At 41.5% G+C, this 23822-nt stretch overlaps 1 protein-coding gene across 3 annotated transcripts in view; it reads right to left on the bottom strand.

Annotated features, from left to right (window-relative positions):
• Positions 1 to 263: 263 nt before the first annotated feature.
• Positions 264 to 23822, bottom strand: part of CFAP91 (cilia and flagella associated protein 91) — a 62371-nt gene continuing 38812 nt past the window's right edge. For 2 of the 3 annotated variants that reach the window (XM_014838162.3, XM_044771538.2), the window contains 8 exons: positions 23673 to 23789; positions 22128 to 22199; positions 20768 to 20914; positions 17168 to 17389; positions 13373 to 13521; positions 12730 to 12821; positions 9588 to 9767; positions 264 to 398 (listed from right to left, as the gene is read on the bottom strand). In XM_014838162.3, the coding sequence (XP_014693648.1) occupies positions 9589 to 9767; positions 12730 to 12821; positions 13373 to 13521; positions 17168 to 17389; positions 20768 to 20914; positions 22128 to 22199; positions 23673 to 23789 (978 nt within the window). In that variant the 3' untranslated portion in view covers positions 264 to 398; position 9588. Of the gene's footprint in view, positions 399 to 9289; positions 9768 to 12729; positions 12822 to 13372; positions 13522 to 17167; positions 17390 to 20767; positions 20915 to 22127; positions 22200 to 23672; positions 23790 to 23822 lie in introns of those variants that run through there. The other variant, XM_070508927.1, reaches the window with a different exon arrangement.

The raw sequence follows: 23822 nt of genomic DNA, 5'->3' as shown, positions 1-23822 counted from the left end.
ATGCTGGGTTACGAGGTATGCATATTTTTCAACCTTAGTAGATAATGCCAAAGTACTACGAATAACAAACCAAAACCACTTAAATATTCAATAACATTTCTTTTTGTTTGAGTCAACAAGCCAGGATGTCCTCATAGTTAACAAAATGTTGAAATGATACATGAAAAAATTTTCTCTTGAAGTAGAGCGTCTAGGAAACACCAAAGAAAATAAAGCTCCTTCATTTGATTATTAGTACTGAAAATCATTTTAAGTTAGTGGGAATTTAAGGGAAATAAACCTCTTTCCTCATGAATCACACACTGACAAGTCCTTAAGAGCTGCCCATCTTGGGAGAAGCACAGACTACTGGATCCTTTACGATGATTTGCACATCTTCCTTTAAAAAAGATCATAATCTGTAAAAAAACCCACGTGAATATTTATGATTATGTCATCTTTTTAGAAACAAACATTATCAGATCAACACATCCAAAAAATCACTGTGATATAATTACACAGAGCCTTGGTTTTGAAGTCAGACAGTCCCAGACATAGCCCAGCTCTGTCACTTACAAGCCCCATGATTTAAACATTTATGAACTCACAGGGTCGCAGTTTCTGAATTCTAGCACTTAAAATAAAACTTTAATGGGGTTATAATAGAAAATTTCATATGTGTACCTCATTAAAAAATTCAAACTACAAATGGATATAAACGTGAGGAGAGTACATCTCTTTCCCCCAAGTCTGACCTCCACTCCCCAGCTTCCATGCCTCGCAACAACTACCTACCAGTTTCTTGTTGATCTTTCCAGAAATATTCTGTGTATCCTGCAGGCATAATGTATGTATATATGTGTTTGTATACATACATTCATATTTCTAACTTTTAGTTATGGAATATGACACATATTAGAAAGTACAGAAAACCAACGTGCAGCTTAATGAATTAATGTGATGTGCTCATCTGTGTAAATACCACCCCACTTACTCCTTCCCAATCACAACCCTCTCTCTAGCCTCTAAAAGTAATCACTATTCTGATTTTTATTTGATTTTTACAGTAATCACTTCCTTGCTTTTCTTTATATCTTTACCTCCTATGTGTGCATTCCTACACACCATTAGTTTAGTGCTGATTTTGAACTTTATATAAACATACTCATACTGTAGATTTTGGGGGGGATTTAGCTTCTTTCTATCTTTACTATGTTTGTGAGATTCATCCATATTGTTGTATTTAGTCCTACTTCATTCATTTAAACTGCTGTAGAGTAGAAACTGACAAACTTTCTCTGCGAAGGGATTGATAGGGAATATTTGAGGCTTTGTGAGCCACAAGACAAAATTGAGGATATTCGGTGGATACTCAAATACCAAGAAAGGAAACAAATTTTCACAAATTTTTTATTGATAAAATTCAAAAGATAATAATAACAATTGGCTACAGTTTTTTGTAATACAGGTCTACCAATGAGAAGGATGGAACTCTTATTTAGGGTATAACATTTTGCTTAATTGGAGTTGAAATCATCAAAGTGTTCATCTGTTAATGGTGATGTGCAATGAGACTTCCTCCCATCTTTGAAAATGTCTTTCCCACAGATAGGTGCTGCCAATACTGACATCCATCCACGAGTGTATGCTTTTAATTGTGCATGTTTATTACTTGGAAGGGACTTGTAGCATTCCAGTAGATTCTTCTCCTAATACCTGCCTTTTAGCATGTCACTGCAATGCAGATCAATCACTTCCAACTGAAGGTTAGGTGGACAGGCCTCCACTGCACAGTTAAATAGATTTTGAAATACGGAAATTTCCTTTGCACTTGTTTCGAGGTCCAAAAAACACTCCTGGAAGTATAGTTAAATCTTAGAAAATATATTCACTGCCAATATGTGTGGTAATTGAAACGGTGCTTCTTGTTTTAACTTTTGACAGCACAGGAAGTATATAAAGCAGCTTACCAGTACTTGCGATTCAGACAATGTTAGCTGCCGTTGAAATGACTTTACTATAGTATAAACTCTGCACAGAAGCTCTGTTTTGCCGTGTAATTTTAGGTTGGATCCATTAAAAAATATTACCAAGTCTGCAGCAAGAGCTAATTTCCAAAACCATTCAGTGTTCCATAATAGTGGTTAAAGGTAGTTTTCTCACTTAGAAAAATCTCAATCTTGGTCTGAGCTCAAAATATTGCACTAAAACATTACCAGTGCTAAGCCATGGAACATCAGTGTGGTGAGGCAAGTCAGGATATTCAGCTATTTCTCACCAAAAAGCCCATAAATTCATGCAACAATGAATCAACAATGGTTAAATCCACCGGACTGAGTGAAGATCACCCTTTGACACAGCTGGTTAAATAACACAAAGGTTCAAACCTTTCGCCACTGGTAAAAAGTTATTGAGCAAAAACCTTAAGCTGACATTCTCGGGGCAATTTGGCCTTACGTTTGGGGCGCCTCTAGACTCCAGTCCATCCTCTGGCCCACACAGACTCTAAAAGCCTTGCTGGTTTCTGTTCCCTCTAGAAAGCTTGTGCCCAGGCTTGGCCAATGCCCCAAGGGAAGAAAATGGCCAGCGGTCTGAGATCACTTAGGAAGGACTCTTTCCTTCCCTGTTTCAGCTCCTCTAGTCCCCTTTATTTCCACAGCTCTCCAGTGCCTTTAAAAATAGGATGTTCACGATGTATCCGTTATTTTCTCTAATTGTCGCAGCCTCTGCTGCATCCTACCTAGAACCAGAAGACATGTCTATTTTCTGTTTTATTAATTCCTGTTGTTATTTTTATTTTATGATTTCCTTCCTTTTGCTTCTTTGAATCTAATTTGCTGTTCTTTTTCTAATTTCTTGAAAAGGATGCTTAGTCTTATTTTCACCTTTTATTTTCTAATAAATTCCTGTAAGACTACAAATTTCCAACGAAGCACCGCATTAGCAGCATTCCACAAGTCTGATACGTACATAGCATTTTTGTCATTTTTCAGTTCAAAATATTTTCTGTTTTCTATTCTGATACTTTCTCTGATGAACAGATTATTTATACCTGTATTTATTAATTTCCAAACATATTAGAATTATCTGGTCATTGATTTCTAGTTTCATTGCATTTTTATCAGAGAACACACTTTTCATTTCAACTCTTTGAAATGGTTGACACTTGCTTTATGACAGAGTGTATAGTCAGTTTTTGTAAACGTTCTGTGTGTGCCTAATATGCATTCTATAGTTTTTGGGTGTAATATTCTATAAATTTCCATTAGGTTATTTATTAATTATGTATCTCAAATCTTCCATTTTTCACTATTTTTTTCTCTGTTTGCTCCATCAGTTCCTGAAAGAGACTAGAATTTCCTCACATTATTATGGATTTCTCTATTTCTCCTTGAAGGTCTATCAAATTTTGCTTCATATAGGTTGAGGCCATATTATTAGATATATTCAAATACTGTCTCATACTTTTTCATGGTATCTTTTTCTGTCTTTTAACTTGTAACCATTCTGTATATTTAGATTTTATACACATCTCTTATAAATAGCATATAATTGAGTTGTTTTTTATTCAGTCTGACAAATTCTAACTTTACTTTGAGCATTTGCTCTATTTACATTTAATGTAGTTAATGACGACTCAGTGATAAACACCTACCATTTTCTTCAGTGCTTTCTATTGGTTCTATTTGTTTCCCTTTTCTCTCCTTTCTATCCTCCTTTTGTATTGTGTTTTTTATTTATTCTATTTTTTCTATTAGTTTAGATGTCATACATGTTTTTACTATCCTTTAGGAGTTAGACTAGAGGTTATAAAATGTTTCCTTGATTTATCACAGATAATGTTAAATGATACCTTTATCCTCCTCCTAGACAATGCAAGTGTCTTAAGATAATTTACTCCATTTATGCCCTTTCTGACTTATTTGCTACTTTTGTTGTGTAACTGTACTGCTGCTATTGTTGCTGTTTCTTTTTATGGTGGTTTTATGCAGTCAATAAATATTTATCCACATACTAATTCTTTATTTACTTCCAACCTTCCAACTGGGATAATTTTCCTTCTGCTTAAATAACACCCTTCAGTAATTTCCTGTAGTACAGATCTCCTAGTGACAAATTTTCTCAGTTTTGTTTGTCTGAAAATGTCTTTCATTGTCATTCTCAAAGGATATATTTGCATGGTACAGAATCCTATTTATTATACTATTTCAGCATATTGAATATACCATTCTACTATTTTCTGGCTTTGTTTCTGATGAGAAGTCAACTGTCAACTTAATTACTGCTCTCCTGAGGGTAATTCATCCTTTTTCTCTGAATGCTTTCAAGATTTTTTTCTTTTGTTTTCAGCAGTAATATTCAAATGCACCTAGGTATAGATTTCATTTTAATTTTTCTGCTTGGGATTAAGAAGGCTTCTTAAACATTGAGCCTTTCAACAGTTTTAGAAAATTCATATTTCATATGATTTCCCAACATATTTCTTCTCTTAGCAGTCAAATTTCTTGAATCCATGTTCCATGTCTACTATTCTTTTCTCTCTTCCTAAGGATTATCATACATCTATCCTTTCTTCTCTTTTGTAGTTTCCATCTCTTTGTCTCTGTGTTCTTTCCAGGTAAATTCTTTCAATCTATCTTCTAATTTACCAGTTTTCTCTTTGGCTGTATCTATCCTGCTGTTAAATGCATTCATTGAGTTTCTCAAGATGACTATTGTTTTTTATTTTTTTTCAGATGGGCACCTGAGCTAACAACTGTTGCCAGTCTTTTGTTTTTTTCCCTGCTTTTTCTCCCCAAATCCCCCCAGTACATAGTTGTATATTTTAGTTGTGGGTCCTTCTAGTTGGGGCATGTGGGACGCATGGCCTGATGAGTGGTGCCATGTCCACGTCCAGGATCCAAATGGTGAAACTCTGGGCTGCTGAAGTGGAGTGCATGAACTTAACCACTCAGCCACAGGGCCGGCCCTGACTGTTGTATTTCTAAATTCTAGGATTTCTCTTTTTTCTCAGATTTGCTATATCATTTTTATCATTTCTAGTTCTCCTGAAAATTTCAATATTGACTTTCACTTCTTTGAACATAGTATCTTAGTCAGCTCAGGCTGCCATAACAAAATACCATAGCCTGGGTGGCTTAAACAGCAGAAGTTTATTTTCTCCCAGTTGTGGAGGCTGGAAGTCCAAGATCAAGGTACCAGCATGGTGGGTTTCTGGAGAGGACTCTCTTCCCGGCTTGTAGATGGCTGCCTTCTTGCTATGTCCTCACACAGCAGGGAAAGAGAGAGAGAGCAAGCTCTCTGGTGTCCCTTCTTATAAGGGCACTGTTTCCATCATGAGGGACCCACCCTCATGATCTCATCTAATCCTAATTATCTGCCACAGTCCTCATCTCCAAATGTCATCATATGGGAGGTCAGGGCTTCAAATATGAATTTTGGGAGGACACAATTCAGTCCACAGGAATCCATGCCAGTCCCCCCAAATTCATGTCCTTCTCACATGCAAAATATATTCATTCCATCCCAACAGCCCCAAAAGTCTTAACTCATTTGAACACCAACTCTAAAGTTGAAGGTCTCATCTAAACATCATCTAAATCAGATATGGGTGAGACTCAAGATACGATTCATCCTCAGGCAACGTTCCTCTTCAGCTGTGAATCAGATAAATTATGTGCTTCCAAAATACAATGGTGGAACAGGTGTAGGATAGATACTCCTGTTCTAAAAGGGAGAAATCAGAAGGAAGAAAGGAGTAATGGGTCCCAAGCAACTCCAAAACCTAGCTAGACAAATTCTATGGGATCTTAAATCTTAAGATGAACCCTCTTTGGCTCAATGTCCTGCCTTCCAGGTCCACTGGGATGGCAGCATTACTCCTATGGCTCTGGGGAGTGGCCCTGCCCCTTCGGCTATGTTGTGCCCCATCCCCACGGCTCTCAGTGGGGGTCCCATCACTGCAGCTCTGCCAGGGTAGGGTCCCAGGGACGGCCCCACCCTTAAGGTTCTGGGGAGAGGCCATCTCACCTATTGAAACTGAGGCGGTGGCCCTGATAATATCTGAAATGCCTTCAGGGTTATTTTTTCCTTTTCTTGAAGAACTGTGCACATTCACAGCATAATAGCTCTGTCGTCTCATCATGTCAAATCCAAGAAGTCTGACAGCCTTCCTTCATGTCATCCTGTCTCCATCCCCTTCAGTTCAAACTGGCAGTGTTCCTAGTCTTACAGCCTCATAAACTCTTTATCAAATAGCTGTTCAGCCACACCCTTAGTGTTCTTTTCAGAATAAACTTTCTCATTTTTTTGAAACATACATAGGCTGAGAACTTTCCAAATCTTCAAGTTCTTGTTCCTTTTTGCTTAATAATTCCTTTTTCAATTCATCTCTCTCCTTTCATATTTTCCTATAAGCAGTCGGGGGAACCAAGTCACTCCCTCAATACTTTGCTTAGAAATCTTCTCAGCTAAATATCTAATTTCATCGCTCACAAGTTTTATCTTCCAATAATACTGGAACAAGTTCAGCATGTTTAGGTATTTGTTACAGTGGCTGTCCACTCCTGGTACTAAGATCTCTCATAGTTGGATCAGGCTGCCATAACAAAATACTGCAGAATAGATGGCTCAAACAACAGAATTTATTTTCTCATAATTCTGGAGGCTAGAAGTCCATGTAGCAAGCATGGTTATTTTAAAATCTCTCTAATAATTCCAATATTTTAGATCCCTTTAGGTCTGTTTCTATTTTCTTTGATTTCTACTGCTGCTTGTTCAATGCCTTCTCATGTACCTGGATTTCCTTGGTTGTGTTCTGGAAATTATACATGAAAAATTGTTTGTGAAAATAAATTGAGGTCCAAAATGATGTCAACTTTCTCCAAAGAGAATTTAAGTTTTGTTTCTGACAAGTTCCATGAGGCGACAGGGATCAAAGATCTCTTTAATTCAATTTCTGGGATTGAGAATTTTTTTTGATCATTCAGATGATTGGAAGCTAACCTGTAGTCTATGTGAGGCCCAGTTTAGTTCCAATTCACTCTTATTATCAGGACATAGCCTTTTGGAGTCCCAAGCCAAATGGAGGTGGGTTACCAGGGCCTCAACCTTGACTCCAGTTTTTGTCGCCCGGGGTTTTGCAAAGGTGGTGAAAGCATTGCTTAGCCTTTCAGCCACATTTTCTAGAATTTTCATATTCTTTCAGAAAAAAAGTGGCTCCAAACGCCAGACTCAACTTTCTGAATTTGTCTTCTCTTAGATTTTTGCCCAGAAATTCTTTACTATTTAGTTGGCTCTCCATTGTCTTCAAGCTGATTAAAATATGTTTTTAATCAACCGTCCATGCCTACTGCCCCCTTCTCTAAGCATGATTACATAATCTCACATCTGCCCCTCCCCCCTTCCCTCTGAGAGCAGGAAGAAGGAGAGCACACTGTGGGGCAGCCAAGCACGAGGTTCCAACCATTTACTCAAGCACCAAGAAGATGCTTTAGTAATTTATTGGCTGATCTTCCTCGCTGAGTGTCTGTAGTTTGCCTGGCAACTAGAATTTTTTGAAATTATGTTTTATAACTACAATATGCTTTACATGTTGGTTTTAATCAAATGTATTTTACTTTCACTAAATATAAAAGAGAGAATAAATTTTTATTTTTTTTAAGATTGGCCCTGAGCTAACATCTGTTGCCAATGTTCTTTCTTCTTCTTCTTCTCCCCAAAGCCCCTCACTACATAGTTGTTTATTCTAGTTGGAGGTCCTTCTAGTTCCGCTACGTGGGATGCTGCCCCGGCATGGCTTCATGAGCTGGGCTAGGTCTGTGCCCAGGATCTGAACTGGCGAACCCTGGGCTGCTGAAGCGGAGCAGGCAAACTTAACCACTTGGTCACGGGGCCGGCCCTGAGAAAATCATTTTTACACTCCTCCGGCTTGATTTCACAGATCACCATGGACGTCACAGAACAGATGTTATACTCAGAAGTAAATGCAAATGAATTCAATTCAGATTATGCAAATTATTAATCTTAATAAATTTCTATGTAAGAAAAATGACTACCCCAACATTAAGTCTGATTTTTATCACAATAATAAGATAGGCAAAATGCCTTGGTCCTTGAATTTATATTATACAGATAGTATATAACATTATATGTAAACACATAGTTTATAGCTCCAATGATTTCAGAGGTTTTTCATTATTAATTAAAAAAAAGATTTTCTGCTGTAACTCACAGCCGCATCTCGGTATCTAAGAGTCCTTTATCAGCTTGCTCTCTGCTCTCTTTCATAACTGCCCCCTCATCTCAACCTTCCTTCCACGATCCTCTTTGATTGGGACTTAAGGTCCCGATAGATTCCCCTTGGTCACATGTGCGTGTGCAAACCTCAAGTGAAGGGAAATTATTTGCATAAGATTATACAGTCAGCGGCAGAGCTGACCAACACCCAAACCTTCTGAATGCCAGGCTCAAACTTCCCCCTAAGCCCCGGTGCTTCCCTAACCTGACAGCCTACCCTCAGGCCAAAACAGCGGACATGTGCCTCTCCCACAGGGCTGGCGGTGGGGCGGGGGTGGTGGTTGAGGGAGAAGGTAGAACTAATGGGCTCACTCCCCTTCCCCTTCTCAGAATTTTACTTTCAGTCGACTCTCTAGCTCTGTTCTGTAATCTGACGAGGTGGTATGTGTCAGCTATGTTACCAAGCAACATTACTTAAGGTAAAAATGACCCCTGATTGGTAACCAGCAACTGACTGGCAGGAATTATAAATGAACTATAAATACCTAATAGGAAACCACAGCTTTGAGCTTTCCTGAGTGTGCTGGCTTTTGTAACTGGACAAATCCATCGGGGGGACCCTGGAAACTTTGCCTATAGAATTATTACAAGAGATACTGGGCTCTGGGGCATGTAAACTGGGGCAGCTCCTATACCCACCCAATGCAAATCTTTTTTCCTTGCACCTGAGCTTTGCAACCTGGGGGCTAAAGAAAATAGCTGTGTGTTCTGTACGGATATGGCAAGAGTTCGCAGAGGAAAAGAAATGCTTGATGCTGCGCTGCTGGGAGCCGTGGTTCCTGTCTTATATCTTTCTGAGTAGATTGACACTCAAATCAATTAAATATGGCCTATGTTAGTCTCGTGAGTATGAATGTTTAGTTGAACCTAAGACCAACCCCCGGTGGGCATTGCAGAAGGTACCTGGGCCAGAACTGGGCAGACTGTGCCTCATGCTCTGCTTACAGCCAGCACAATGCGATAGAGGTACCCTGTCTACCTCCAGAAGAAAGGTTTTTTCTATAACACTGACACATTTTGCAGCTTTATTTGTGATGGAGTATAGTTACATGCTAAAAGAACCCATAAAAAATAATCTAGAATCCTGTTTTCAGGTCACAAGAGTCCAATTGCTATAATATCAACTTTATTCTCTAATAATTTCAATAGGAGATTCCATAACCTAGATGAAATGTGCCAATTCAAATGGGAGTGCGTCGTTTCCTTAAACAATGGACAGTCCTTCACTTTGCCATTTTTACGGCACGGAGATGAATGACGCTGCTTCTCCTTCTCTGTCTACTTCCTTCCAGATGGAAAATCAAACTCACCTTAGCTGTTTTCCTCATTTTGAGTTTCTTCCTCTCTAAATTGTCCTTCCTCAGGTAAATTGTCAGTGTCTGGGACCTCATCTTGCTTTTGCTCAGCAAAATTCTGTCTGAGCATGGCTTCCGTCTGCCTGTGGATGATCTGATGGGCTGCAAGAACGTGCTTCCGCTGAGCGTTCCTCACTGTGCCGAAGAGACGGAAGAATTTTACTCTGAAAGTCTGAATGAAATCATTCCCAAAGGTTTTCAAGACACTAGTGATAGAAATGATAATTTTGTAAACAACATATTCTTTTGCTGAAGGCTAATTGGGTTAAATAAAAATTACCTGCTCTCTCTTTTAGGACCCCTTCTAAAGGTAACGAAACCCAACTCTTATTATCCCTGCTCTCCTCTTCCCGCTCTCTGGTTCGGTCGCATCATACTCCTCCCCACCTTGCCTCATCCCACTCCTCAGCAGCTTCCCTCGCCTGGAAGGTCTGCACTCCAAATCCTTCCCTTTCCGCAAAGCCCAGAGCGAGTCCCAGCTCCTCCAGGACGTCTGCTCTGGCTGTGTGAGCCCACAGTGCCATTACCGCACTGGAGTCTGTATCAACCCATTCAGCACTGAAGCAATTCACGTGAGTTACATGTTCTTCTTTACCTAGATGACAAATGACTTAAGGTAAAGACCCTATCTCATACTTCTCCTTGAGCTTCACTTCCTAACATGGAAGGCACCTGTTGATTGATGATGAGTTTCTGAGCTCATGGCTTTAGAAGGTGGTCCTAGCTCCATATTCTAAGAATATTTATTATCAAGGCTTAGTATGTTAAGCACCCCACTTCCCTTGGAAAGGAGTAATCATGATGATGATGATGAGGATGATGATGATGCTAGCAGTTAGCATTTGTCCTTACTGTGTACCAGACTCTGTTTTAAGCAGTTGGCATGTAATTATTCATTTAAACCACCCCACACCCTAAAGAGAGTATTATTAGTATCCCCATTTTCAAATGAAGAAACTGAGACACAGAGAGATTAGGTAATTTGCCCAAAGTCACACTGCTAGTAAAAGACAGAAGTACTGTGGATTCTGTGCTATTCAAGTCTCAGCCAGTTTACATAGGGTAAATCATACAGCAGCTTATAGCACTTCCCAGTAGTAGGGGTGAAAGAATGGGGGCTTTGGAGCCATACAGACCATGGTTCAAATATGCATGTCGTAGAATGTCTCTAATTTCCTTAACTGAAAAATGAGAACACACCTACAGCTGTTAGAAGAAACTGAAATAATGTACCTTTAAAAATCCTTAGTACCTTGTCTGGAACCTAACATGCATCTAAAATTTGGGAGTAATTGTTATTTTACATTTATATACAGGTATCCTCAAGGTGTTTCCATCCATCAGCTTTTTAAAAAATGAGATATCTCCAAATGGTCTTTATACAATATTTGCTTAATTTGGGGTAAAGGGTATATATAATACATATGGTTCTTTTTTTTTAAAAGAGACAGTAAAGGTCCTAGCGTGTGCTCCCTGTCCATGTGGCTTTCTTGATTTGGCATAAACACAGAGGAAGAGGCTAAGGACTCACCCACTTGCCCACAGACAAGTCCCATTGGATTCCTTCAGCTCAAGTGCCCCCTCAGCTCAAGGAGCTGGGAGAGGGGTCACAAACTAGGAACTATTCAACACACTACTTTCCCCCCTCCTTCACTTCCCTCAGGTGGAATTGATCTGAAGCAGGCTGATCTCACTTCAGGCCTGGGAGAAGTGAAAAAGAGTTGAGCGTTTTCTTAAGGATCTAGAAAATACAAGATCCCTTTTATAACATAGGTGACACAGAAATATTTATTTAATCTGGAAATTAAATTTTGTTGCTATAGGTATTATTACACACTGTTGACAGGTGTATGAATTAGAACAGTCTTTTTGTGGGGGCAATTTGGTAGCATCTATCAAAATGTAAAATGCATACATCCTATTTCCAGCACTGCACTGCTAGAATTTACTCTCAGAAACATGACCAGGATATGTGGAAAATATATTGATTGCAGCACTGCTGTTTATAGGAAAACACACTGGAAACAAACTAAATACTTATTGCTAGACAGTACTGGCTTAAAAATTACAGTACAATCATGTAATGGAAAAATAAGATATTTCTTTGTTCTCTTCAAATGCATTAGAACGCCACCATTCCTTTATCCTTGGTTAAGTGATCTGAAATATTACACACTTTTCTCTTAAACCTCCAGAATTCCCATGCATAACTCTGAAACATTCCGAGCCATCATTTCACTTATAAATATTAGTCTTCTCCCAGGTACACCCCTCCCTCTGGGATCAGATCTGTCACCAATAGTCTGAGAGCTCTAGAAGAATATTCCCTTTTTTGACATATTTTTTCTCTTCTTCTCTATTGACTAAAAGCATCAATCTTCAAAACCATGCCACTCACTTTTGACGCATGATTAATGAGGATATTTATACTTAGACACAGTCCTGGCAGACCCAGGAGCTATTTGTGGCACAGGCCGAGCAGCCAAGTAGACGCAGGCTCCCAGGCATCCCTGCTTCTCAACGCCCACCTCCATGTGCCCGCCTCCGAAAGGTGCTACCATGTGAAAATCCTGCATCTTCTCAACATTTACTTATGTTAAAAAAATCAAATCAAAAAATACACTACTTCGGTGCTGGCCCAGTAGTGTAGTGGTTAAGTTCATGCACTCTGCTACAGTGGCCCAGGGTTTGCGGGTTTGCATCCTGGGCGCAGACCTACACACTGCCCATCAAGCCATGCTGTGATGGCAAACCACATACAAAATAGAGGAGCATTGGCACAGATGTTAGCTCAGGGACCATCTTCCTCAAGCAAAAAGAGGAAGATTGGCAACAGATGTTAGCTCAGGGCCAATCTTCCTCAGCAAAAAATAACAAAAACAAAAAACAAAAACACCTCTTGTGAGAACTTGGGAACTTTCCCTTTTTGTTCTGGAATCAGCCTGAAGAGAACTCGACAAGCTCTGAAATAAGAAACCTCAGGGATTCTCCTTCAGAAATCTCCCCACGCCCTTGCTCAGGTTTAAATCTCTGGGATATTGAAAATAATTTATATCTCTCAAAAAAATCATAAAGTGGAGCATTTACATTGGCTCACCTTTTTCTTTGACAAAGTTCTTTTGCACCTCTGGGATCAAGAAACTATAAACCAACTCTGCGACAATCTCCTCTGACTGGAGCTGAGTTCGACTAAAAAATAAAAAACAAATTAAACTATTCCTTTGTTGCCTTACTTGAGCTGCCACTTTATGCTTGGATCCTCCTTGCTCATGTGAGGAAGTCCACTCGCCTTTTCCTTGATTAAGTGATCTGAAATATACTCCTGGTGAGCTTGGTTAAAACCATGGGAAATTCAGATTTGACCCTGTCCTTCATTTACCTTTCCTGCCAGGAAGGGAATGTGAGCGATACAACTTATACGTGGAAGCCAAAAACCTCGGGGGGAAGTCCCAGTAACGTTGCACATCCTTATTCACATTGCTTTCCTGCTGTTCTAACAGTAAGCAACATGGAAGGGATCCAGATTACAGAGGATTACCGAACAGTCTGTTCCCAATGCTCTTGTCGTGCGAAAGAACAGGCACATTGCCTTCTAGACTTGTGCTAATAAAACAGTGGACACTGAAGCGTGAGCTACATATTTGTTTCTCCTTGGACGTGAAATCTTAAGCTCTTGAAAAATGCACATGAGTAACAGCGAATGGGCTGTCCATTCTACCCCCTGTTCCCTTGGTACACACCGGCTCTCCATTTCATAAGCAATGTCATTAATTTCCTTAGCCACCTTCTCAATTTCTGCCCTGGCTTGTTCTTCTGCAGTGTTCTCTTCGGTGTTCAGTATTATGTCTTCCAGATAGGAAGTTACAGTACTTTGGTGAACTTTAAGAACCTGTGAAAACCAAAAAGACCCCTGTTACTGAGAACAGCATTGCTACTGGAAAGAAGAAAAAGGCACCAACATGGGTGGCCTTTTGTGAGCACATCTGTTTTGCCCATTAAGTCAACAGTCCCCTCACCAATCATTCCTTTTCTTCACTCTCTAGTCAGTCTGTTTGCAACCCACCCACCTACCCATTCTGGGCGGCCCACACCCATCGAGCCCATTTTAGAATATGAGTCTTATTCGGGGTGGGCAATACAACACCACAGAAAGATCATGGGCTTCGGTCAAGAACCCTGTTTCGGATCCTGGCTTTGTTCTCACCAGCAGTGTGACCTGGTCAAACTACCTAACTGCGGCAGAGACTAAGAGATATTTCCCAATTTTCCTTCTCTTCTTCCTCTTACATAACAGAACCCCTGGGCTCTAGCTGAGCCAACAGTCACCTAGAATGAAGACTGCCTTTCCCAGCACCCACAGTTGTGGCAAAGTCCATAGCATGAGCAGAAGTGATCTCTGCACTTTCTAGAAAGGATTCTTAAAGGGAAAGACAGCTTATTTTTCTCTTCTCTTTTCATTTCAAAGGGACATAATGCCAAGCACCAGAAGTCATCTTAAACTGCCATGACGGCCAGGCCTTAGGGAGAGAAAAGCAGAAAGCTAGAAGGAATCTAGGTCTCTGATGAAATTTTTGAACAATCATATCAACCTTGGGCTGCTTCCTGCTAAAGCTTTCCTGAAACTGTGAAATAGAATACACGTTTAGAGAGGTGCAGAGTACCTCAATGTACAGTGTAATGAACTAGGGTACAGCCAGTACCCGTGCAGCCACTGCCAGGATCCCAGCAGGCCGCTGTGGCTTCCTCCTCACCACCGCCCCTTCCCACTCTCACGGTTTTATGGTAAACACTTCTTTTTCTTCAGAGTTTTGCTCCTTGAGTATGCACCCGTCAACAGCACAATTTAGTTTTGCCTGTTTCACAGGTGGACACACAGGAAGGACCGCGAGCACCCAGTGCAGCACATTTAGTTTTGTTTGCATCCCGACTCCTCAACAGATTCGGAGCTCCATGGGGGGAGGGCACTTTTCTATTTCATGTCTGAATATTTCTTTGTATCTGAGATAATGCTTGGGACTCGGTAACAACTCAGCCCGTTTCTCGACTGGCACTGCAGCAGGACTCTGAGTACATGAGGTTTACTTTATATCTCCCCGCCACATGCCGAGTCCGTGGCCGTGAGTCCCTCTGCCTTCCCTGTGGGGGAGACCCAATGACCAGTTTAATACAGTCTCAACCAAGCAACCAGCCAACCAAAGTATATTTGCTCCATTTCTATTATGTACAGGGATCCATGCTGGTGCTGTGGAAGGCACGGAGGGATGTGCGACGTGCCTGCTCTCGCAGAGCACTCTGTCTTATTCAGGAAGCAAGTTGCACCTGTATGGAACAATTAGACAGCTGAGTTTTATAATACCCAGAGATGGGAAGTTTATTGTGGTCCACCTCTAGCATTATATGTAATTGTGTGTTTACATATATCTCTATAAATGTGTAAGTTTCTGGATGCATTTGTGCTTGTGTGTCCACGAGTGAACCAGGAAACATAGGTAGCCATATGATTGTTCCTCCAAGTCTTTGCTTGCTAATATTGTGTACACTGGATTATCTTTGCGCATGTGCATGCAAAAGCGTGTATGCGTTTAAATGTGAGTTTATGACTTTGTCTATGTTTCTCAATATGCATATGTTATTTTTCTGGAAATTTACTTAATGTATACATTTCTGTGTTTTGGTATATTTATGTGCAAGCATGTTCATCTTTAAGAGGGTTGTAAGAAGGGAGATTGGGAATTTAAATGATGGATGGTATTTGAGTCTTGGGTCCATTTGGCTACATTCTTTACAGAAATGATGTGTAAATCAGGCTGGAAGGGTCCCCCTAACCCTTCCTTGCCCTTCCTTGACATGGCCGACATGTCCTGGTCGTTCCCATTCAGAATATACCTTCCCAGAAGCCCTTTCCTGCTCCTCCCTCCCATGTTTTTGGGCACAGGGGCTCCTCTGTCCCTTTCCTTTCCATTCTCACTCTCGTTGGCTCTTCCTACCCCACTGGGTTTTCCTTAGTGATATTAGGTAGGGGATAGTAAGTTCTGGTTTGCTAATAATTTCTACTCAGTAACTCTTTTTGAAGCAAAATATGTTAGGATGGTAGGAAGCTAGAATATGAATTATTATAGGCTGTTACCCATTGTAAATGATCTGCCACTCCAGTTAAGAAGCTGAACTTCACAACATATAACCCCAAACTTCTTAAGCTGTATAGAGAGAGGGCAATCTGTTTAGTTTTAACCAATTTTTTTTTAATTTAAAAAACACACACCAAATACTATTCAGGGATCAATCCTAATTCCACAGGAATCGGTAAATCCTTGAAACCTCAGATCAAATAAGAAGACTCCAAATTGACATAGTATTTTTTTTTTAATCTGAGGAGCTCAAAGGTATCCACATATACAACTGAGACAGCCCTCTTGGACAGGAATTTTTTAAATTCCTCACTTTCCCCTGTGGCCCACATCTGGTCCAAGGGAAATTCTCACACAGGATTTGCCCTGACATATTCTGGGCATGCTGGCCACCCATGCAGCCTCTTCTGTGCCCACTTCCAAAGCAGCCAGCGAGCCCAGCTCCCTCCTCTCCATTTCTAGGGGGTCAGACACCCTCACTGAAAGAATGCAGATCAAGCTCTCCAATCACTACAGGAAAAGGAGGTCCCCCCAACCTCGGGGTGTGTTTTTAGGGGGAGTATTAGTCACAGCACAGCTCCCTCTAAAGAAATCTTCTCACACATCCCCTCCAATTGTAGCACGTGAGCTTTTCGATTCTCGATGAGGACGAGAGTGTGTGGAGATATCACTGGCTCCTTGACTTCCCTCTCAGTTTGCATCTTGGTCACTTGGGAATTTCACATCCATTGTGTCTTGGTCAGAATTCTAATTTAACAACCTAGTACGCTCTCAGGTTTATCTCTCTAGCCAAAACCTCTATTCTAAATTCCACCTTGTATATCCATCTGCTGAAATGATACCTCCACTAAGATCCCTCAAACTTAATATAAAACAAATTCCTGATTCCGCCCCTGCCCAGAAACCTATGCCACTCTCAGCTTTCCCACCTCAGGAAATAGTATCATCATCTTCCCAGTTGCTCAAGCCAGAAACTGGATGTCATACTCACTTCTCCCTTTTCCTCACTCTGGCCTAAACTACTGCAACAGCTTCCTTCCCGGTCTCCTCATGTCCAGCCTGTGCTCCCTCCAACCTGTTCTCCTCACAGCAAGCAAAGTAACCCGTTTAAATGTGTCACTGGACCCCATTTGTCTCCTTCAAGAAACTTATTACATTTTCTAATTCTACTCTTACTTGCATGTTATATAGTATTTAAGTTCCAGGAGAGAAGGGACCATGTCTGGTTTTTCCCTCCAAAGTATCACACAATGCCTTTGCCCAGTGCCTGGCATATAGCCGGAAGCCAACACATATCTGTTGAACACAATGAAAAGCAAAACAACTGCCGTTTTATATCATGAGTTTCCTTTGGTTTGACTTGGCTCCTTACAAACAGCTTCCAGCCATCCAGCCGCCCGCACTTGCCTCCTTAAATATCTGGTCCTCCTCCCGCAGGCGCCTTTGCTCCACCTGGCGCCGACCACTTTCTTCGGCTTCCCGCATCCTCCGCTGTCGCTCGGCCAGCATGGCGAAGGCATGGATCCTCCTCTCTTCCTGTAGTCTCACCAGCTCTTTGGACAGGAAGTCAAACATGTCTGCCAGCACCCTTCCTTCCAGTCCAGCCAAATGGTTTTCCACCAGTGACACCTGGAAAATAATAATAAGATTGTAAGGATACTAATCCCACTAAGAATGGTGATTTATAATGAGGGATGCTGGGTTACCCAGAACTCTTGACAGCCACTTTACTTTCAGAATGTACCTAGTTTTCAATAGGAATATTATCCCTAGACTGGCCCGATCCCAAGGGTTCTTAATAGGAAAACTTATGATGCAAACGCAGACATGAGAAAGTAGATGGCTTCATCAGTCACTGATGGATTACAGTCCTTCAGTTATGAAGAGGATTTAGCAAAACACTGCTGTTAGCATCCACACAGAATGTTTCTAAAGAACATTTTATCCAGAAGGTAAAATGCTTGTGTCTTCCCAGACATGAAGGGAAATGTCAAGGTTTTTATTAAAAGATAATATTGGAGTTCAATAAAATAGACTCTCCTAGAAATTCACTCATGATACCTTTTAATTTGTTAATGCTTGGTCCTTTAACACAAGTCTGAGGAATTTTAAGATGTTGAATAACATGAAAGTAGATAACTGTGGTAACTTTTTATTCTTTTAAATAAATTCAAAGTCATTAAGAGCTATCTTTGAAACACAGCAGGAAAAAGCCTACCTATCTGTGTAATTATTGAGGTAAAATAGGAGCCCAGAGTTCCCGGCCAGGAATGAGCCACAGTATCGATTGATGGATCCCTCTGTCCTGCTTTGACACGTGGAGAGTAAGTGTTGAAGAAGACTGCATCCTTTGCAGCTTCATCCTGTTCCCTCTTCTATCCTCGGGGATAAGGGAAAAGAGCTCCTCGCCCAGTCACAGGCTGCTGTCGCACTGACAGCTCTCCCTCTGTGCTCAGTTCCACTCTGCTTTGTATCTGAAGGCAGGAAGCCCCTACAGGTCTCAAAGGTGGTGTGGCTACTGGGTGAGACGGCCATTCAAGTGTGGTTGTTGACCCCAACACCCTCATCTTCATCCTTACTCACCTCCCTGCGCACACATACTTTCCAACCACAAAGTTCAGCTTTACATCTATAATAGGGAGAGGTGGAAAGAAAGGGCGAGACTAAGATGCTCCTTACATTTATAAACAGTGTCATTCAGGGGGCTGGCCCTGTGGCCGAGTGGTTAAGTTCGCGCGCTCCGCTGCAGGCGGCCCAGTGTTTCGTTGGTTTGAATCCTGGGCGCGGACATGGCACTGCTCATCAAACCATGCTGAGGCAGTGTCCCACATGCCACAACTAGAAGGACCCACAACGAGGAATATACAACTATGTACTGGGGGGCTTTGGGGAGAAAAAGGAAAAAAATAAAATCTTTAAAAAAAAAAAACAAAAACAAAAAAACAGTGTCATTCAGCCCAGAGATCACAAACACTTTCTCCCCTATCTCCTGGGATCACAAGCTCCCTTGCTCAGAGGCAGATGCAACCTTTAAAGTCCCAAGATGGCTCCCTATTCAGGTCTAGCCTTCTCTCTCGGCAAGAAATTTGGGTATACTCAGGTAGTACAATCTAATTTGAAAATTAAGTAAAAACATTTAAGAAGGTGAGTTTGCTGTGATCATATCACGTCATGCATTACATAATTGGGAACCGTGCATTTTCCAGGCTGTTTTCCACAAAAATATAAGAGGAGAAAAGGAGAGACTCAGCATTGCTGCAGGGGTATGTGAGGTGCCTACTCCCTCAGACCCCTGCATGTCACTGGCGGATCCAGGTACAGCTGCAGGGGAGCAGGGTCAGTCCCTGGCCAAGTGACTGCTCTTCTCATTAGCTCCTCCCTTAGCTCTTAGCCAACATAGCAGTCAAGCATGTATCCACTAAACGGGACAGAGGAGTTGAAAAGCCTGGACTGGCTCGGCTGCATCTGGTAAAGTCTGTAATCAGGAACCTTAAAGGAGGGCCCGACCCCATGGCACAATGGTTGAGTTGATGCGCTCCACTTCTGCGGCCTGGGTTCGGATTCTGAACGCGGACCTCCACACGGCTCATCTGTGGCAGCGTCCCACATACAAAATAGAGGAAGACTGGCACAGAGTTAGCGCAGGGACAATCTTCCACACCAAAAGAAAAAAAGAAAGAAAGAAACCTTAAAGGCCCCAGGAAGGCATTTTTCCATCCAGGTCCTGAGACCTGGTGCTTCCAGGGCATTCTGCCCCCTATTGAACAGAAGCGCAGCCCCAGCTCCATCGTCTCCACAGCTCTCAGACCTCCAGGTTCAGAGACCCCAGTGTCCACGCTCTCTGCTTTCTCTGGTCTCTCTGTTGGGTCGCATGGCCTGTAACCTTCACCCCCGCTCCCCCACACCAACTCGCCAACACTCGGGGACCATTCAGAGTCCCGCTGTCATGTAAGAGGAATAACGTTGTGCGCGTTTCCAAGCTGCTTACCATTTGTGCCCAATCCCACACAGCACGGGAGTTACGTGTGTTACCAAAGATGGGTCACGTTAACTCTGCCGTAAGTTTACTTTCTCCTAAGACTACACTCTGTGCAAACCAATTCTTTTTCACATTGATTTACAGACAATTGGGAGAGATAGTAAAAGTGTATTTACGGTGAAGTCGATAACATTAAAAACTGTGTAAATATAGACAAATGCCAGAAAAGGAAAAATATTTACAGTTGTTGGGTCAGAGCTGCAAATACTAGCCATTGTCAGATGACACAGAGCTTAGAGGCCATGATGACAGTCCCAGAAGAGCATGAGATATTAACATATTGAATACGCAGTTTAACCCAGCATGCTGTGTGCAGCTCCAAAACTTACAAATAAGTGTTATTTTAAAATAAATCTCATTTTTCACTTTTTTATTATTGCTTTTATTACTTATTCATTCTGCTTAGCTCCCCCTGAAATATAGTTGAGTCAATAAATATTTAAGAAAAATTGGAAGGAAAATCCTTTTAAAATGTGGGGTTTCGGGGCCAGCCCAGTGGCTGAGTGGTTAAGTTTGCACGCTCCACTTCGGCAGCCCAGGGTTTTGCCAGTTTGGATCCTGGGTGCAGACATGGCACCGCTCATCAAACCATGCTGAGGCAGCATCCCACATGCCACAACCAGAAGGACCCACAACTAAAAATATACAACTATGTACCGGGGGGCTTTGGGGAGAAAAAGGAAAAATAAAATCTTTAAAAAAAGAAAAGTGGGCTTTCTTTTCTTTTCCTTTTTTTTTTTTATTGCAAAGAAAGAAAGACCATATTCAAATCAGTGAGGACACACCCCATTCAAATTATGGGCTGCAGAGGCATTGTTTAAAAATGCTGATGGTGACAGAGTGGTGGGATTTCCGGGATGCTTCCTTTGCATCATCATACTTACTGTTATTATAACGTTGCGTGTGCAATAATAAAACTCAAGGGCGAAAATGTAAGAAGAAAGTAACAAGAAAGAAAACGGAAGAACCTTGTGCTCATGCAAGTTCCTCTGGCGTTGCAAGGCCAGGGTGACTTGCTTCTCGGCTTTCTTCACCAGCCTGTCATCTTCCTGTAGTGCATGGCTCGTGCGCAGCTCCTGGATCAACTCCAGTCGCTTTTCTTTCCCTTCAAACATCTGTATCAAATCAAAGAGAGACTTGCAAATTAGTATCCCTTGTGCCAGGCACGAGGATGTGCACGCAGTGATCTATGAGGCACTTGTGAACAGTGGGTTCTGTTCTGCCTTTTGGGACACAGAGCAGGTATGTTCCACAGAGCTGGAATCCAGCCCTGTTTTCTCCTTCAGCTGCTCAGGCAGAGAAGGAGCTTAGTGATCAGACAGTTGTTTACTCAATTTCTTAAAATGGCTCTCAAAGACAAGGTGACAACTATAAGGTCATATTAAGAAACTAGAACCTTCCCCTCGTTTCCTGTGCTCCTTCCCCAAGAAGCCTGGGGTTGGGATTTTTCATGGCCGTATTTTCTTCTCCAAGAGATCTGCCCCTGGTTTGAAACACATAACCCGCTGTCTGAACTTAATGGTGGTATTTCTCCTAGGAAAAAACTGGAAGGAGAGTAAAGAATAATGCTGAGCACAAGATGCTCCCCCAGCTTCCCAGACATCCTCATCATCACTGAGCCTCTTAAGAGTTAGAGCTGTCTGGGGAGAAAAAGCTTTTTAGCTGGGACTTTATATCAGTCCATTTTCAAATTGAAGTAAGTAAGTGTGCTTGCTCTAGCAGCACAGATAATCCAGTGAAGGCTTTACAGTCAGGAGACCAGAGTTGAATTTGCTGGCAGTTTACATAATCTCTTTCAGACTCACATTACTTGCTTATAAAATGGAGTAATTGATAGAAAAAAAAATGAGATTATATATGAAAAGCAAAGAATGTATAATGCGAAAATATAGTAGGGGTTCAAAACTGTAGTTATTATTATTTAGATATTTCATTTATTATGCAGGCGTTGCTAGCTATATGTAAACTCAAATAATTTTACTATGACTTTGTGGAAAATCAGGGAATCTGCTTGGTTTGTGAGGCTTGAACAGTCGATATTCAGGTAAGAAAACTGGTGGATTTAGCAATTCCAAGGACGACTTTAGTTTCGCAGTGCCTTGGTTACAACTGTGGCAAACAGCTGGCAGGTCCCTTCTCCCCTTGACGCTATGCCACCCACCTGGACAAACTATGGCCACAGAAGGGAATGGGTAAGTGATTCAAGAGCATAGTTCCACAGGACAGCAAGGTGCAAGAGGGAATTCACCCCAAGGAACCAGCACATATGCATCCTCTAAATCTATCCTCAGAGAAGCAGCACGGGGCCAGCGGCTGGACCGTCCATACCATGTTCTGAACAACTCTGCCTCGGAGTAACTTTTGCAGGTAGATCACAGCCATTTCTATATCCTCTTCTTCCTAAAAGAACAAAGGGAGAACCAACCAGCTTGAGAAGAGCGGCAGTCAGCATCAAATATCTTTTTGAAGACTTATATCAAGAAAAAGAGACTGTGCTAGATGCCGGAGGATTTAAAGAGAAATCAAACATGGTCCCTACTCTCAATGAACATAAAGTATTTTCAGTGTCACTTACTGCATTGTTAAAATTCATTATTATTTTTCATCAGAAATAAGATATTAACAAATCATATCAAGAGCAAAAAATTAACCCAGTCATGCTATCCCTGAAAAATAAGCCATTTTCGTTTTTCTATACTCCTTTCCAGCAAATTCTCCTTGAAGCGCAAGTATTGCTTATAACATCCCTTTTGCAATAGTTTTTTCATGTTTGATCATGAGTAGACAAAGAACACAGCTAGTCTGTGTCACAGTCTAGAGTGAGGTGCTTCTCATAAGAATTTATTCAAGCTGGGAAAATCAGAATATAATGGACAAGATTAGCCATCTGCAAAAATTACTGTAAATAATTATGTTTCAAAAGCAGAAAGAGCAGAGCCTGCAAATCTAATTAAGATGCCTCTGAATGCAAAAGAAAGCAACAGTCGAATCAACGGCATGCACACATGTGAAAGTCACCATGTTAACCCCAGGCACCGGTCAGCGCGAAGCCTAGAAAAGGGGATGTTGTCCAGAAGCACCTCCAGGCCAGTCAGTGGGAGCATTCCAGTCCCTCCACAGAGCTGACCCATCAGAGGCGTGAGTGAGATCTCCTGTCAACTCCCCTCCCTCTGACAGAGCAGAACAACTTTCTGAATACAATTTGGCTTCTTCTGAGAATGGCCCTGTCCTGGGAGATACGGGCTGGCCTGCCAAGAGGAACATCCTGATCCACCAGGCAGTTCTATTTCTCTCCAAAAGTCAGTAAATTTGCATTGTGGCATCTCTAGCAGTTTCCTGTTGGTTTGTTTAGTCCTAGTCAGTCTAAATCCTAACCAGCTCTGGTACCTTGCCCAGGCTGAGTTTGGGGATCTATGAAGGTGAGGTACGCCCTGGTCAGGGTGAACTCTCAGCCAGTCTAACCTCAGAAGCCAGCCTCACACCTCTGGCCTTCTGCTCCTCTCCGACTCCAGCTGTTATCAGCCACTTCCCCATGTGGGAAGAGTTATGATAACTGATCATCATTTGATCTTCTTTTTTTATTTAACATACATGAGAATTACCTTCTGACACCTATTTCTCTTGAGAATATTTTGTATCCTTGAAAAGGACTGGGTTTAGATTTGATTTGATTTCATTTCTTTTGCTTGTTTGTGTGTGTGTGTGTGTGTGTGTGTGGTGTGATGTTTGAAACATAAAAATAAAGGCAACATAAGTCAGATCTAGGGAAATTAACACTGTTAAATTAGGTTTGTCTTTAACCCAAACTATCCTAAGAATAAACAGACAGCAATACCGAATTTAGCATTTCAAATGGAAAAGTTTCAAACTTACATTGGAGCCCATTTCCAAGGTTGGAGTTGGGAGCCGAGGTTGGGGAATTAGCTTTCTTTGAAGAAAGCGCGGAGGTTTCTTTGGTTCAAGAACCTTATTCTTCTTCTCCAACAGTACCTGCAATAACACCAACTAGTGTCATTCCATACC

This window comes from Equus asinus, chromosome 5, assembly GCF_041296235.1.
Source record: "Equus asinus isolate D_3611 breed Donkey chromosome 5, EquAss-T2T_v2, whole genome shotgun sequence".
Taxonomy (NCBI): domain Eukaryota; kingdom Metazoa; phylum Chordata; class Mammalia; order Perissodactyla; family Equidae; genus Equus; species Equus asinus.
This window is presented reverse-complemented; position numbering and strand designations above follow the sequence as displayed.